Source organism: Spermophilus citellus (assembly GCF_964194105.1).
Source record: "Spermophilus citellus genome assembly, chromosome: X".
In the NCBI taxonomy this organism is placed as follows: domain Eukaryota; kingdom Metazoa; phylum Chordata; class Mammalia; order Rodentia; family Sciuridae; genus Spermophilus; species Spermophilus citellus.
In genome coordinates this window covers 42673716-42685186 of record NC_138190.1, presented here as the reverse complement: position 1 = coordinate 42685186, position 11471 = coordinate 42673716, and the positions used below count along the sequence as shown (strand labels likewise).

The following is an 11471-nucleotide window of genomic DNA, read 5'->3' as shown; positions in this document are numbered from 1 at the left end:
AAAGGCTAGGGATGTAGCTCAGTGGTAAAGAGCCCCTGGGTTCAATCCCCAGTGCTCCCCCACTTGACTAGCTCCACTGGAGGTTAAATAGTAGAATACACGAGAGGCCTCACAGCCAGTCCCAGCCAAGCCTTCAGTTGAGAAGATAACTCTCAGGATGTATCTTCACCAAGTCAAGTTTTCCCCATCTGTTTAACTGGCCTAATTGGTGGGTGTGGGGATGGGTTCGTGTTTAACTGGATGTGGTAGTCATGTGTAGCACCCTGGCAGAAAGTATGCCATTGACCCAAGGTAAGAATTGCTTTAGCCAAGGATTCTAGACATCTCTTCATGGTCATCTGATCCCAAGATGACCATCAGAGGCCCACTTAGTCAAAAAGAAGAGGAAAGAACAAGGACAAGCAGTTTGGGCCGACACCCTTGTAAGAATATTAATGGATGCCACCCCCAAAACCCCTCCATAAATCTCATTGGTCAGAACTGTGTCTTATGATTGCCATAGCTGCAAGGGAGTCTAGGAAATTTATAACTTGCACATCCATCTCAAATTGGGTTCTTTCTACCCAGACAGAATAACCCCTTCCCTACAAGTCTTTCCCTTGGGGGAAGGACCCAGCCCCCTCCAGAGCTACCAAAAAGCCACTTCACAGACTACCTGGCCCCAAAGAAATACAAAATCCCACCTTCAGGGTCAATCCCTGACTTTCCCCTGCACACACAGACTCATCCCAAACGGAGGCGAGGCCATGGAGAGGTGAGGCGGGACCCTTGGTGGTGGTGGTGGCAGCCGCCGGCCGGAGGCGGCGGGTGGGGAGGACCTGGAGAGGCCTGGCCTCCCGCCTTCACGCCCAGGTGTCAGGTGCCCGAGGTTTGACCCGGGCAGTGGCTGCAGCAGTGGGGGCGGTGCAGGGGTTGAGGGTGGATGGGAGGGGGGGTCGAGAGAGGGCGGCTGCGCATGCCCACTGCCCCCGCCCCTTCGCTGCTGGGGGTCGGGGAGCCTGGCCCCCAGACCATCCTGTCAGATCCGCCCGCAGCTTCCCTGCACATCGCTTCTCCAGGACACAGGTGAGCCGGCCGTCCGCGCCCCCCACCCACAGCCTCACTCTGGCCTGGGCTGGAGTCTTCCAGCGCCGGGTTAAAGGGGACCCTTCCCGGTCTGCGGTTCTTTTTCCTGGGGGAGTGAGCCTCTTGCTCCCGGCACCCAGCGCCGGTTCTGGCGCTGCAAAAGCAAGGACCTCTTCTCTGCATAGGACGAAAAGGAGCACCTGGGCACCACCATGCAAGCTGAGCCCAAAATAGAGATGCGGGGAGGAAAAAGTTTTAGGCTCATCTGTCCCCGCTCAGGGCTTTGCACCTCGCCTCACTCGGAGGAAGGAAATAAGGAAAGTGCATGGTTGGGCGAGTTGTCCAGGTTAGTCCTGCAAGGGGGCCCTGGTACCCCAGCAGTCTCCCTCACCCAGTACGCACAGCCCCTCCGCTCACCCTCCTAGGGTAACAAGGCAAGGCGAGGCCAGGCGGCGCGTCCCAGCAGCTCAAAGCAGGTGGCTCCAAGGGTCTCAAGGACCCTTTGGGGACACTCCGATGGCATTCCCCACTGCAAGTGGCTCTGTTACTTAAGCCAAAGGCTGAAAACCCATTCTGTAGCACCTCTCATGGGTCTGTGTGACCTGGGGTCAGTTCCTGTCCCTTCGCTTCTATGAGTTCGCTTTTCCTCATCGATTTGATGGGTAGGGTGACCCTAAGCTCGACCTCCCCCTAGTCGCGAAGACTAGATGACTGTGGGCACTTCTGGGCTCACCCTGCCTCTACTGAGTGCCGCACTTAGGGGTCAGTACCGAAGCCACCAGCGCTATCTCTAAGAGGGAGAAGCTCTTCTCACACTTCCCCCACCGCTGGCCGTGGCACCCCCAGATTTCCAGCTTCTCAGGCCCCAATCTTGGAGACAGAGACGTCCTTTCCTGATCCCCTGCCTTTAAATCTCTTAAGAAAGTCAGTTCCACCACATACCTATTATATATATAGGTATATATAACACACACACTCACACAGGTCCAGACTGTTGACTGTTTTGAACTTCCAAGAATGTCATAGATGGAGGGACTGAAGGCAAATGGGGTTTTCAGTGGACAATACATCTTTGTTTGGGTGTGATGTAGATAGGCCCTATGCATAAATAAATTCTGAATTTTCTAAAAAAAAAAAAAAGTCAGTTCCAGATTGGGCATTTAGCTCAGTTGATAGAGTGCTTGCCTCTCCTGCACAAGGCCCTGGGGTCAATCCCCAGCACCAAAAAAAAAAGAAAGAAAGAAAGAAAGAAAGAAAAAGTAAAAAACAAGTCAGTTCCATCTCAAGAGTAAACCAAAACCCGACGTCTCCTCCCTACCTGCACTGGTACTGCCACCATCTCCAGCCTCCCCATTGCTGCTGTTTACTTCCCTCCCCTCCATCTGTCCTCATGGGTTTTCTCCCTCTTTCTTTTCCCAGTGTGAACCCCCAAAGCTCCATTTTCTGCTTGTTTTTCTCATCCTGCCCCCCTCCCTTTCTGGGCAAGCACTTCCAAGCGACCATTTTCTCGGCGTTCTGCATCCCTCCCCCATCTCGCCCTCCAAATCCCAAACTCCACTAAAACTCCCAGGGAAATGTGGAGCAACTGTCCCCAAACTCTGCCCGGATTTTTAGAGAAAATTATGGTAATAGCCATCATGGTGCATTTTGAGGGAGCTTCCCAAACCGGAAGTGGAGGTTCATTCAATGAGTTAACGGTGATTTGCTATTAATAGGAACACAAATTGAGCACCTGCTGTGTGCCTATCCCCCTCTAATATGCAAGACAGTTTCCTTATTTATCATGTTTATTGCCTTGCACAGCTAGAGTCTAATGCTCCCTGGGCCAGGAGTTGGGTGTTGTTTTGTTCTGTGCCTTTTCACAATGCCTTACATACAGGAAAATCCATTAGTTAGACAATGGGACATTGAATAATAATAAAAATGCTTAACATTAATCCAGTACCTTCAGCATGGTGATCACCTACTACTGAAATACATTTTACTTTTCTTTTTACTTATTTATCTTATTGTTGTCAGATAACAGTGTGAAATTGTAGACAGCAATGTAGAATAATACTAAAATTCTAATGAAAATGGTTAGTAGGCTACATACTTCCCTCATTTATTTGGTTTATTCTCTTTTAGATAATAATGCCCTTTTAGAACATAAACCCCTTGAGGGTGGGGATATTCTGAACAGACTACTGCCTGACAGGCGTTAACCTGGGGTGGGGTTCAATGGTACCCCAAATAAACAAAATCCTGTCCTCCCTCAGCAATGGGTAGGGACTGTTGATGGGTATGGGAATTCTTTTCTGGGTAACAAAAATGTTCTAAACTTCACACAATTCTGTGAGTATGATAAATCCATTGAACTGTACATTTTAACTGGGGGAACGTCACAGGATGTAGATTGTACCTCAGTAAAGCTATTTGGAAAATTCTGCCTTGGCACTAAGGAGTTAACCCAGTACTAGGTGAAGCCATGAGTTTGATCCTAGCACCCCCAAAAGAAAAGGAAAAATATTTCCTTCACAGAGGTTCTCTCTGAGGAAGAAGGCGGGAGACCAACATAAATAATGTATGCATATTAGGAAGTAATTAGCACACAGTAGGCACTCCAAATGTTGATTCAGTGACACCCAGATATCCCAGTGCCTCATATCCTCTGTTGTCTTTCTTCCAACTTGACAGAGCCTGCTGTTCTCTCTTCCCTGAGCTGCCTGTTTTGGGGCATGGAACTGCCAACAAAGCCTGATGTCTTTGACCTGGGCCTGGGCACATGGAACCCCAGCTCAAAGGAGAGTCGAGAGGCTTGGTCACACCGCAAGGGTGTTGGCAAACGACTGCCTGAGTACAAGGCAGTGGTGGTGGGTGCAAGTGGCGTAGGCAAGAGTGCATTGACCATCCAGATGACCCACCAGTGCTTTGTGGAAGACCACGACCCCACCATCCAAGATTCCTACTGGAAGGAGGTGGCCCTGGACCGTGGGGGCTATATTCTGAATGTGCTAGACACTGCAGGGCAGGAAACTCACAGGGCCCTGCGTGACCAGTGCTTGGCAGTTGGTGATGGTGTGCTAGGTGTCTTTGCTCTCGATGATCCTTCATCTCTGACCCAGCTGCAGCAGATATGGGCCACCTGGAGTCCTCGCCACCCCCAGCCCCTAGTCCTGGTGGGCAACAAGTGTGACCTTGTGACCACCACTGGAGATGCTCATGCTGCTGCTATAGCCCTGGCTCAAAGCTGGGGAGCCCCATTCGTGGAGACCTCAGCTAAGACCCGGCAAGGTGTGGAGGAAGCCTTTTCCCTGCTCATCCAAGAGATCCAAAGGGTCCAGAAGGCCATGGCAGTGTCATGTGAGGAGAAGTCCCAGCACCAGAAGGCCATGTGTAGCTGTGGCTGCTCTGTGGCCTGAAGATATAGGTCTGGAAAGATGGCTTCTCCCACAGGCCAGGGTGATGATTCCTTTGATATGAGACACCCCCTATCAACTAGTATCATGGACACTGTTGGTGTAATGGGCATAGATGGACACACTTTAATTAACTTTCATTTGGTGAGGGTTTTTGTTTTGTTTTTTTTTTTTTTTTTTTGGCAACACGGGGGTTTCTAATGTTGGCTATGTTATGTCAAATTGAGAGATTTTTGTGCAAAATTAAAATGTTCTCAGGTTTCAAAGCTGCCTCCATGCCAAGTGTTATGTGGGTGGGAGTGAGACTGGGCAGAATGATACTTGAATTATGGGAATTCTTTCATTCAAGAAATTTGGGGAAGGCCAGGCATGGTGGCGCATGCCTGTAATCCCTGCAGCTTGGTTGGCTTAGACAGGAGGATCATCAATTCAAACCCAGCCTCAGCAACTTAAGCAACTCAGTGAGACCCTGTCTCTAAATGAAATATAAAAAAGGGCCGGGGATGTGGCTCAGTGGTTAAATGCTCCTGGGTTCAATCCCTGGTACCCAAAAAAAAAAGAAATTTGGGGGAGCCCTCTGTGTACCAGGCCCTGCTTTGGGTACATTGATTGCACCTCAGTGCAAACAATACACATGAAAACCATCTTTGTATATATACTGCCACTGTTTGCATAGAAGCACAGACTGAGTAGGCAGCATCTCTAAAGTGCAGGACCCAGGGAAAGAGTCCCTCTGCCCTGTCTAGGGGAAGCCCCTAGCAACTGCCAGTCACAGACAAACAACTGCTTCAGATCCTGTTTATTGTAGGGCCAGGGTGGGGATCTTGGGGTTGGAGGAATAAGCTGCTCTCAACGTGCTGGCAGGTGAGTCCTGTGTCCAGGTGGCTGGGGTACTCCTGGGTTCCAAGACACAGGTTGTGGGCTGAGCTCAGGGCGGCAGGAGGCGGCGCGCAGGCGCCTGGGGCTGGGGGTTCTCCAGGCGTTTCACGCGCAGCAGTGCCCCCAGTACACCCTCAGGCGGCGCCTCTGGGCCCAGATCTTGGTCTGCCGCGCGGCGGAGGCGGCGCGGGACAGCAGCCGCAGCCTCGGGCTCTGGGCTTCCAGTGAGGATCCGCCCCAGCAAGTACCTTAAGGACCAAGAGGAATGCAGTGAGCCTGTGTCCGCAATTGTCACTGCTGTGGCCCAGGACCCCGGACAGCGGGACCCTGTAACCTCAGACTGCCAGATCCCTCCTCACCCAAGGGTCCCCAGCCCAGAGCTTTCAGGAGACAAGAGGTCCTCCCCTCCCGTACCAGAAACTATGACTTCCAGCCTCCCTCTTCTGGCAGAAAACAGGTGATCAGGGTCTCTCCCCAGGACCCGAAGTCAACCTACCATTCAATCTGTGCCCCACATTCAGGATCTCAGTTCTCCCTCCTAGAACACCAGAACCCTTGCCCATCCCCAGGATTTGGATGTTCTCGCCTCCACGGGATGAAGCGGCCCCACAGTCTCTAGTCTCCGCTCTCCCAAGAGGCTGATGACCATCCCAACCCTCCCTTTGCCCAGCACCTCAGTAGCTCCGGGTCCACTTCAGGTGTCTCGTCTGCAGTGTCCTCGGCATCCGGGCCAGTGGGGCCGTCGTCATAGACTGGAGGCCGGGGACGAAATGCAGCGGCGGGTGCCGGCGCGGGGACAAGCTGGGCTGCGAGGGCGGCAGGGTCAAGGCGAGCGCGAAGCAAAGCGCGGGCAAGCTGCGCGGCGGGCGCGTCGGGATCGTCGTCCAGGCCGAGTGGGGGGTCAGAGGCACGGGGAGAGCCCCAGACGCGCAGCAGCTGCGCCAGAACTCGCGCCTGCTGATCCTCAGCCTCCTGAGCCTCGGCCCGAGCCCGCTCCTGACGCTCCGCTTCCAGCAGGTGCGCCAGCGCCCGCGCCAGCTCCTGCACCGCACCCGCCGCCTCTCCTCTAGGCACGGACCGACGGAAGCGGCGGGGAGTGCCAGCCTCAGTCATCGGCGGCGAAGCTGCACTCAGGCTGCGGGGCTCCTGCAGGAAGATGAATTGGGGAGAAGATATTGTTCAGCGTCCATCAGGCCTGGGACTTCCACCCGGGGGTGGGATGGGGGCTCCGTGGACCCTTAAATATCCACCAAGCCACGAGTCCTCCCAAATACAAACACCTCCAAGGCCACAAGAGACCTACCAAATATCTCTAGACACACTTAAGACCACCACAGACCCCTCGACCCATTCCCAGTTCTGCTTTCCTGACTCTCAGAACTTGCCTTGGGGCGGCTGGAGACCGGATCTCATACTAGTGGGAATTAAATTGGCAAAATAATTTTGAAGAGCAATTTGGCAACGTCAAAAAAGAAGTGTATATGCACATATACACATATCCTATTGGACATGGGTTTGTGAAACATGACAACAGCACTTTGTAATAGCATAAATGTGGAGGCTAGGCAACTTAGTGAGATTCTATTTCAAAATAAAAAACAAAACGGGCTGGGTATATTAGAACAAAGAAAAAGAAAAAGGGGGGGCTGGGTATGTTGCTCAGTGGTGGAGCTCCCCTGGGCTTAATCCTCAGAGGGGGGAGGAGAAAGGGAGGAGAAATAAAAGACCTGGAAACAACTCAATTGTCCACGGACTTATTGAGAATGCATATAGATGCATGATAGGGCATAATATTATGCAGCAAAAAAACTAAGTGGATTATAACTACACACCTCCATACGAATGAATCTCAGCACCAAAGTAGAGCCAACTTTTCTTTTTAAAGAGGCAAGTTTGGGCTGGGGGGTGTAGCTCAGTGGTATACCACTTGCCTAGCATGTGCAAGGCCTTGAGTTCAATCCCCTAGCACCCAAAAGAAAAAGAAAATAAAGAAAAAATAAAAAGGCAAGTTCCAGAATCCCACTGCAGACTGTCTGAGAATACCAGGCACTCAAGGACTTCCTAGTGACCCCTAGTGACTACCAGGAGGCAGGTGCCCAGTTTTATTCCATTTTTATGATGTACCAAAGCAGGAAAAACTAAAAAATAAATTGTTTAGAGATATATACATATGTGATGAGGAATCAATGGACAGAAAATACACGATAATGAATGAGGGGGATAAAGACACCAGGGGAGGGACACATAGGGGCTTCTATTATTGGTCATACTCTATTTCTTAAGCTGTGTCGTGGGTATGCAATGGGTTATTTTATCATTATTCTTTACAATTTTACATATATGTTAGCTATATTGTTGAATATAAAAATATTTAATAATATTAAAAATCTTCCATCCTTATTCAGACATAAAGAGCTAAAGGATGAAGCTGCTGCAAGAGCTCTTGGTTGGTGCCCACCACCCCTCAGCCCCAGGGGAATTACTCACCAGTAATCACAGTCTCCCCCACCCTGCATGAACTGACAACCCTTGAGGTGTCACATTTGCAACCCAACACTACTACATCCACATGTAAATTACAGCACACATTCACATCTACATTTGCTCATGCAGTTACACTCTCCAAGCCACACAGGTCCAAGGACATGCACCACCCTTAAAGACACAAAGCAGCAGAGACATCATGGCTCCTCTCTCCGCAATGACACAGCTCCACAAAGCAGAAAGAAACAGCCTCATGAACATTACTACAAAATCTCAGGCACTCAATTCAATAGAACCAAGATGGAATGTGCACACCAAGAGGCAGGGCCCACTCCTCTGAAATAACAAAATCATGCAGACACACTCAAGCACACAGAAAACCACGCCCATAAGCCATGCCATCACATATAAGGAATCACAAATACATACACACACGGTGTCAATGAGAAAGCAATCAGGTCCACACACCCACAAAAAATGTCCCAGAAGCAACTCCAGTATCACACACGCTACACAATCACGCAACTTAGCAGGACCCTCAGAAGCTGTCAAACCCAAGGACACACATTCACATATTAAAACACCCCCACATCACTGTCATCACATCTCATGCACACATGCTGATACGTGCACACCCTGCCAGAATTCTCCCTAGTGCCATGCCAGTGCCACATTCTGAGGGCGGAACAACACAAGGCCTGGCCTGTTATGCGGTGGGATGGGCAGGGTGCGGCTGCTGGCAGAGCCCAGGAAAATGCCACCCGCACACGCAGAGACCCAATCTGGTCTCTAGTGTGTCATTCTGGCCTTCCCATGTACCAGCGGCTGGAGCCTGGACCACCCTTGACGATCTCCTCACATCCCTAGAGCTGGCTCAAGCAAGGATGTGGCACTGACCATCGCCCGCAGCATCCTTCTCCCCACCCCCACCCCGCTCCGGACTGGGGTCGCACCTTTACCGGCCGCGCGCAAAGCGCGGGGGGCAACAGAAGAAGGCCCAGCAGCAGCACCACCAAAAGGCCGACGCCCCCGGCCCGCGGCCCGCGGAGCAGTGGCGACCCCGCCATGCTGCCCCTGCGAGCCGGGCTCCGGACGGGCGAACTGGCTGGCAAGTGCGCAGCGCCGGGCTATGGGGCACAGCTGCGGTGCTCTGCGACTGCGCACGCCCAGGATCCAGGCCCCCTCCTGCCCACCCGGTCCTGCCACTCTACGCACGCGCATCCTCAGGGCTCTGGCAGCTTCTGTATCCCGCACATCGCCATGGAAATACCCAAGGGGCAAGGTGGAGAGCTGGAACCTGTGCTGGCGGTTACCATGGCAGTTGGAGGGCAGTCGCTAGGGCAACAGACCATGCAGTTGACTTAGCAGACAGGGAAAATTAACTCAGTGGAGTGAAATGGGGGCTGGACCCCACCTCTGCCTTCTTGGGGAGATGGACTTTGTTTACTGGGTAAACAGCTATGAGCTGTCTCCTGTGGGCCAGGCCTTTTACAAAGAGATGGGTTCCATCCAGGTGGAGTGACCCTGGACAGCTCAGTTCTCCATGCTCAGCCCTGACTTGCAATAAGAGTGTTTCTAGTGAATCCAATATTAGGATGACTTTTAAGGTTTAATAAGAATGATATTCAGTAGGAGCTCAAGAAATGCTCCTTTCCATCCTCTTCTTGTCTCTTCACCCGTATTTTTTAAATCTCTCCATGGCTCTCTGCATTTCTTTCTGTCTTTATGCTCCCATTGCTGTCTTCCTCTCCCCATCTGTCTCTCCTTAGCTGGCTATTTTCTGTATTCATCTCTCCAACATCCTCCTGCCTCTGTCTTAATTTACTGTCAGTATATGCTTGTTTTTCTATAAATAGATACCTACATAAATTTGTGTCCATATATTATTCCAGAAAGAATTTCAAGCCACTTAAATGATACATCAGGGGCTGGGGGTTTAGCTCAGTGTTGGGGCACGTGCTTAGTTAGCATGTGCAAGTCTCTGGGTTCAATCCTCAGCACAAAATAGAAAAGAGGGCTGGAGTTGTGGCTCAGTGGTAAGCACTTGCCTGGCATTTGTGAGGCCCTGGGTTCAATCCTCAGCACTGCATATAAAAATTAATTAATTAGTTAATTAAATAAATAAATAAAAGATCCATTGACATCTAAAAACATTTTTAAAAATAGAAAAGATACATCAGGGGCTGGAGATGTGGCTCAAGCGGTAGTGCACTCGCCTGGCATGCGTGTGGCCCGGGTTTGATCCTCAGCACCACATACCAACAAAGATGTTGTGTCCGCGGAGAACTAAAAAAAAAATAAATAAATATTAAAAAATTCTCTCTCTCTCTCTTTAAAAAAAAAGATACATCAAAGGAAATAAGATTTTAATAAAATATATGTATATTCCATAAGAAAAAATGTTGAGAATATTGGCAGTAGTTATTTCTGGGTGGGGAGATAATCAATGATTTGTACTTTCTCCTTTATGCTTTGTTGTCTGAAAAGAATGTTACAATGAATGTTAGAATTAGATAAAACAATAAATATATTTTGTTTGGGAATTAAGACAAAATATGATGACATGGCTTAAATTATAAATAAAGAAGAGAAAGATGTGGCCATATGATTGAACATTTATCTAATTCATTGATTCTGTATTCATGTCTTCATGTCTTGGGTATCACAAACAACAGACAATGAAAATCCTTATCCACATCCCTTTAGGGACCTGATGATTATACACCTAGGAATGGCTCCCATGCTCACCACCTTCTGGTGATCATGTCTTTGCATAATCCCCTGCTGTTGAATGTGTGCATGACCAATTGTGACTAACTGTATGTGCTCACCTGGAGGTGATTATATTAAAAAATAAGGTTGAGGGCTGGATTATAGCTCAGTTGGTAGAGTGCTTGCCTTGCATGCACAAGGCCCTGGGTTCAATCCCAAGCACCACAAAAAAGTAAAATTAAATTAAATTTAAAAATCAAGAAAGGATTAGATGTTCCTCTAGACTACTGGCCCTGGCTGTGTGTGGTGGTGCATGCCTATAATCCCAGAGGCTTGGGAGTCTGAGACAGGAGGACTGCAAGTTCAAAGCCAGCCTCAGCAACTGAGAGGCACTAAGCAACTCAGAGAGACCCTGTCTCTAAATAAAATACAAAATAGGGCCGGGGATGTGGCTAAGTGGTTAAGCACCCCTGAGTTCAATCCCCCATACCAAAAAAAAAAAAAAAATTAAATTAAATTAAAAATGAGGTTAAAATAAGGGACTTATACTCCCTTGCTGGTTTTGATAAAGCACGTGGCCACTACGGGAAACCTAAGTAGGAAAGACTAGAGGCTGGCCTCTAGGAGCTGAGATGGCCTCCAACTGACATCCACCTAGCCTGAAGCCCTCAATTCTATTACTGCAAGAAACTGAATTCTGCTTCTAAGTGGATCCTTCCCCAAGTCAAACCTCAGATGACACAGGAGCCCTAGTTAACATCTTGATTTCAGCTTGTGAGACCCTGAGCAGAAAACCCAGCTAACTCATACCTTGGTTCCTGACCACAAAAACTGAGATGTTTGTTGTATGTACTGTATATTTTGTGATGCTGGTGATATAACCCAGGGCCTTCAGCATGCTAGTACTCTACCACTGAGCCAAATCCTAGCCGA

The 11471-nt window shown here is 49.6% G+C and overlaps 2 protein-coding genes across 3 annotated transcripts; one reads left to right on the top strand and one right to left on the bottom strand.

Moving 5' to 3' along the window:
• The first annotated feature begins 238 nt into the window (after window positions 1-238).
• Window positions 239-4592, top strand: ERAS (ES cell expressed Ras). Of its 2 annotated transcripts, none has more exons than XM_081277945.1 (2): window positions 239-1065; window positions 3742-4592. In XM_081277945.1, the coding sequence occupies exon 2, from the start codon at window positions 3783-3785 to the stop codon at window positions 4464-4466; it is 684 nt and encodes a 227-aa protein (XP_081134071.1). In that variant the 5' UTR covers window positions 239-1065; window positions 3742-3782; the 3' UTR covers window positions 4467-4592. The 2 variants fall into 2 exon arrangements, with proteins under 2 accessions (XP_081134071.1, XP_081134070.1); XM_081277944.1 differs by having other exon boundaries at window positions 239-1411.
• Window positions 4593-5253: 661 nt separating this feature from the next.
• PCSK1N (proprotein convertase subtilisin/kexin type 1 inhibitor) lies at window positions 5254-8977 on the bottom strand. The gene is made up of 3 exons (XM_081277908.1): window positions 8780-8977; window positions 6016-6488; window positions 5254-5590 (listed from the first exon to the last, which is right to left on the bottom strand). Exons 1-3 carry the CDS (start codon window positions 8891-8893, stop codon window positions 5392-5394), a joined length of 786 nt encoding a protein of 261 aa, XP_081134034.1. The 5' UTR covers window positions 8894-8977; the 3' UTR covers window positions 5254-5391.
• Window positions 8978-11471: the final 2494 nt, after the last annotated feature.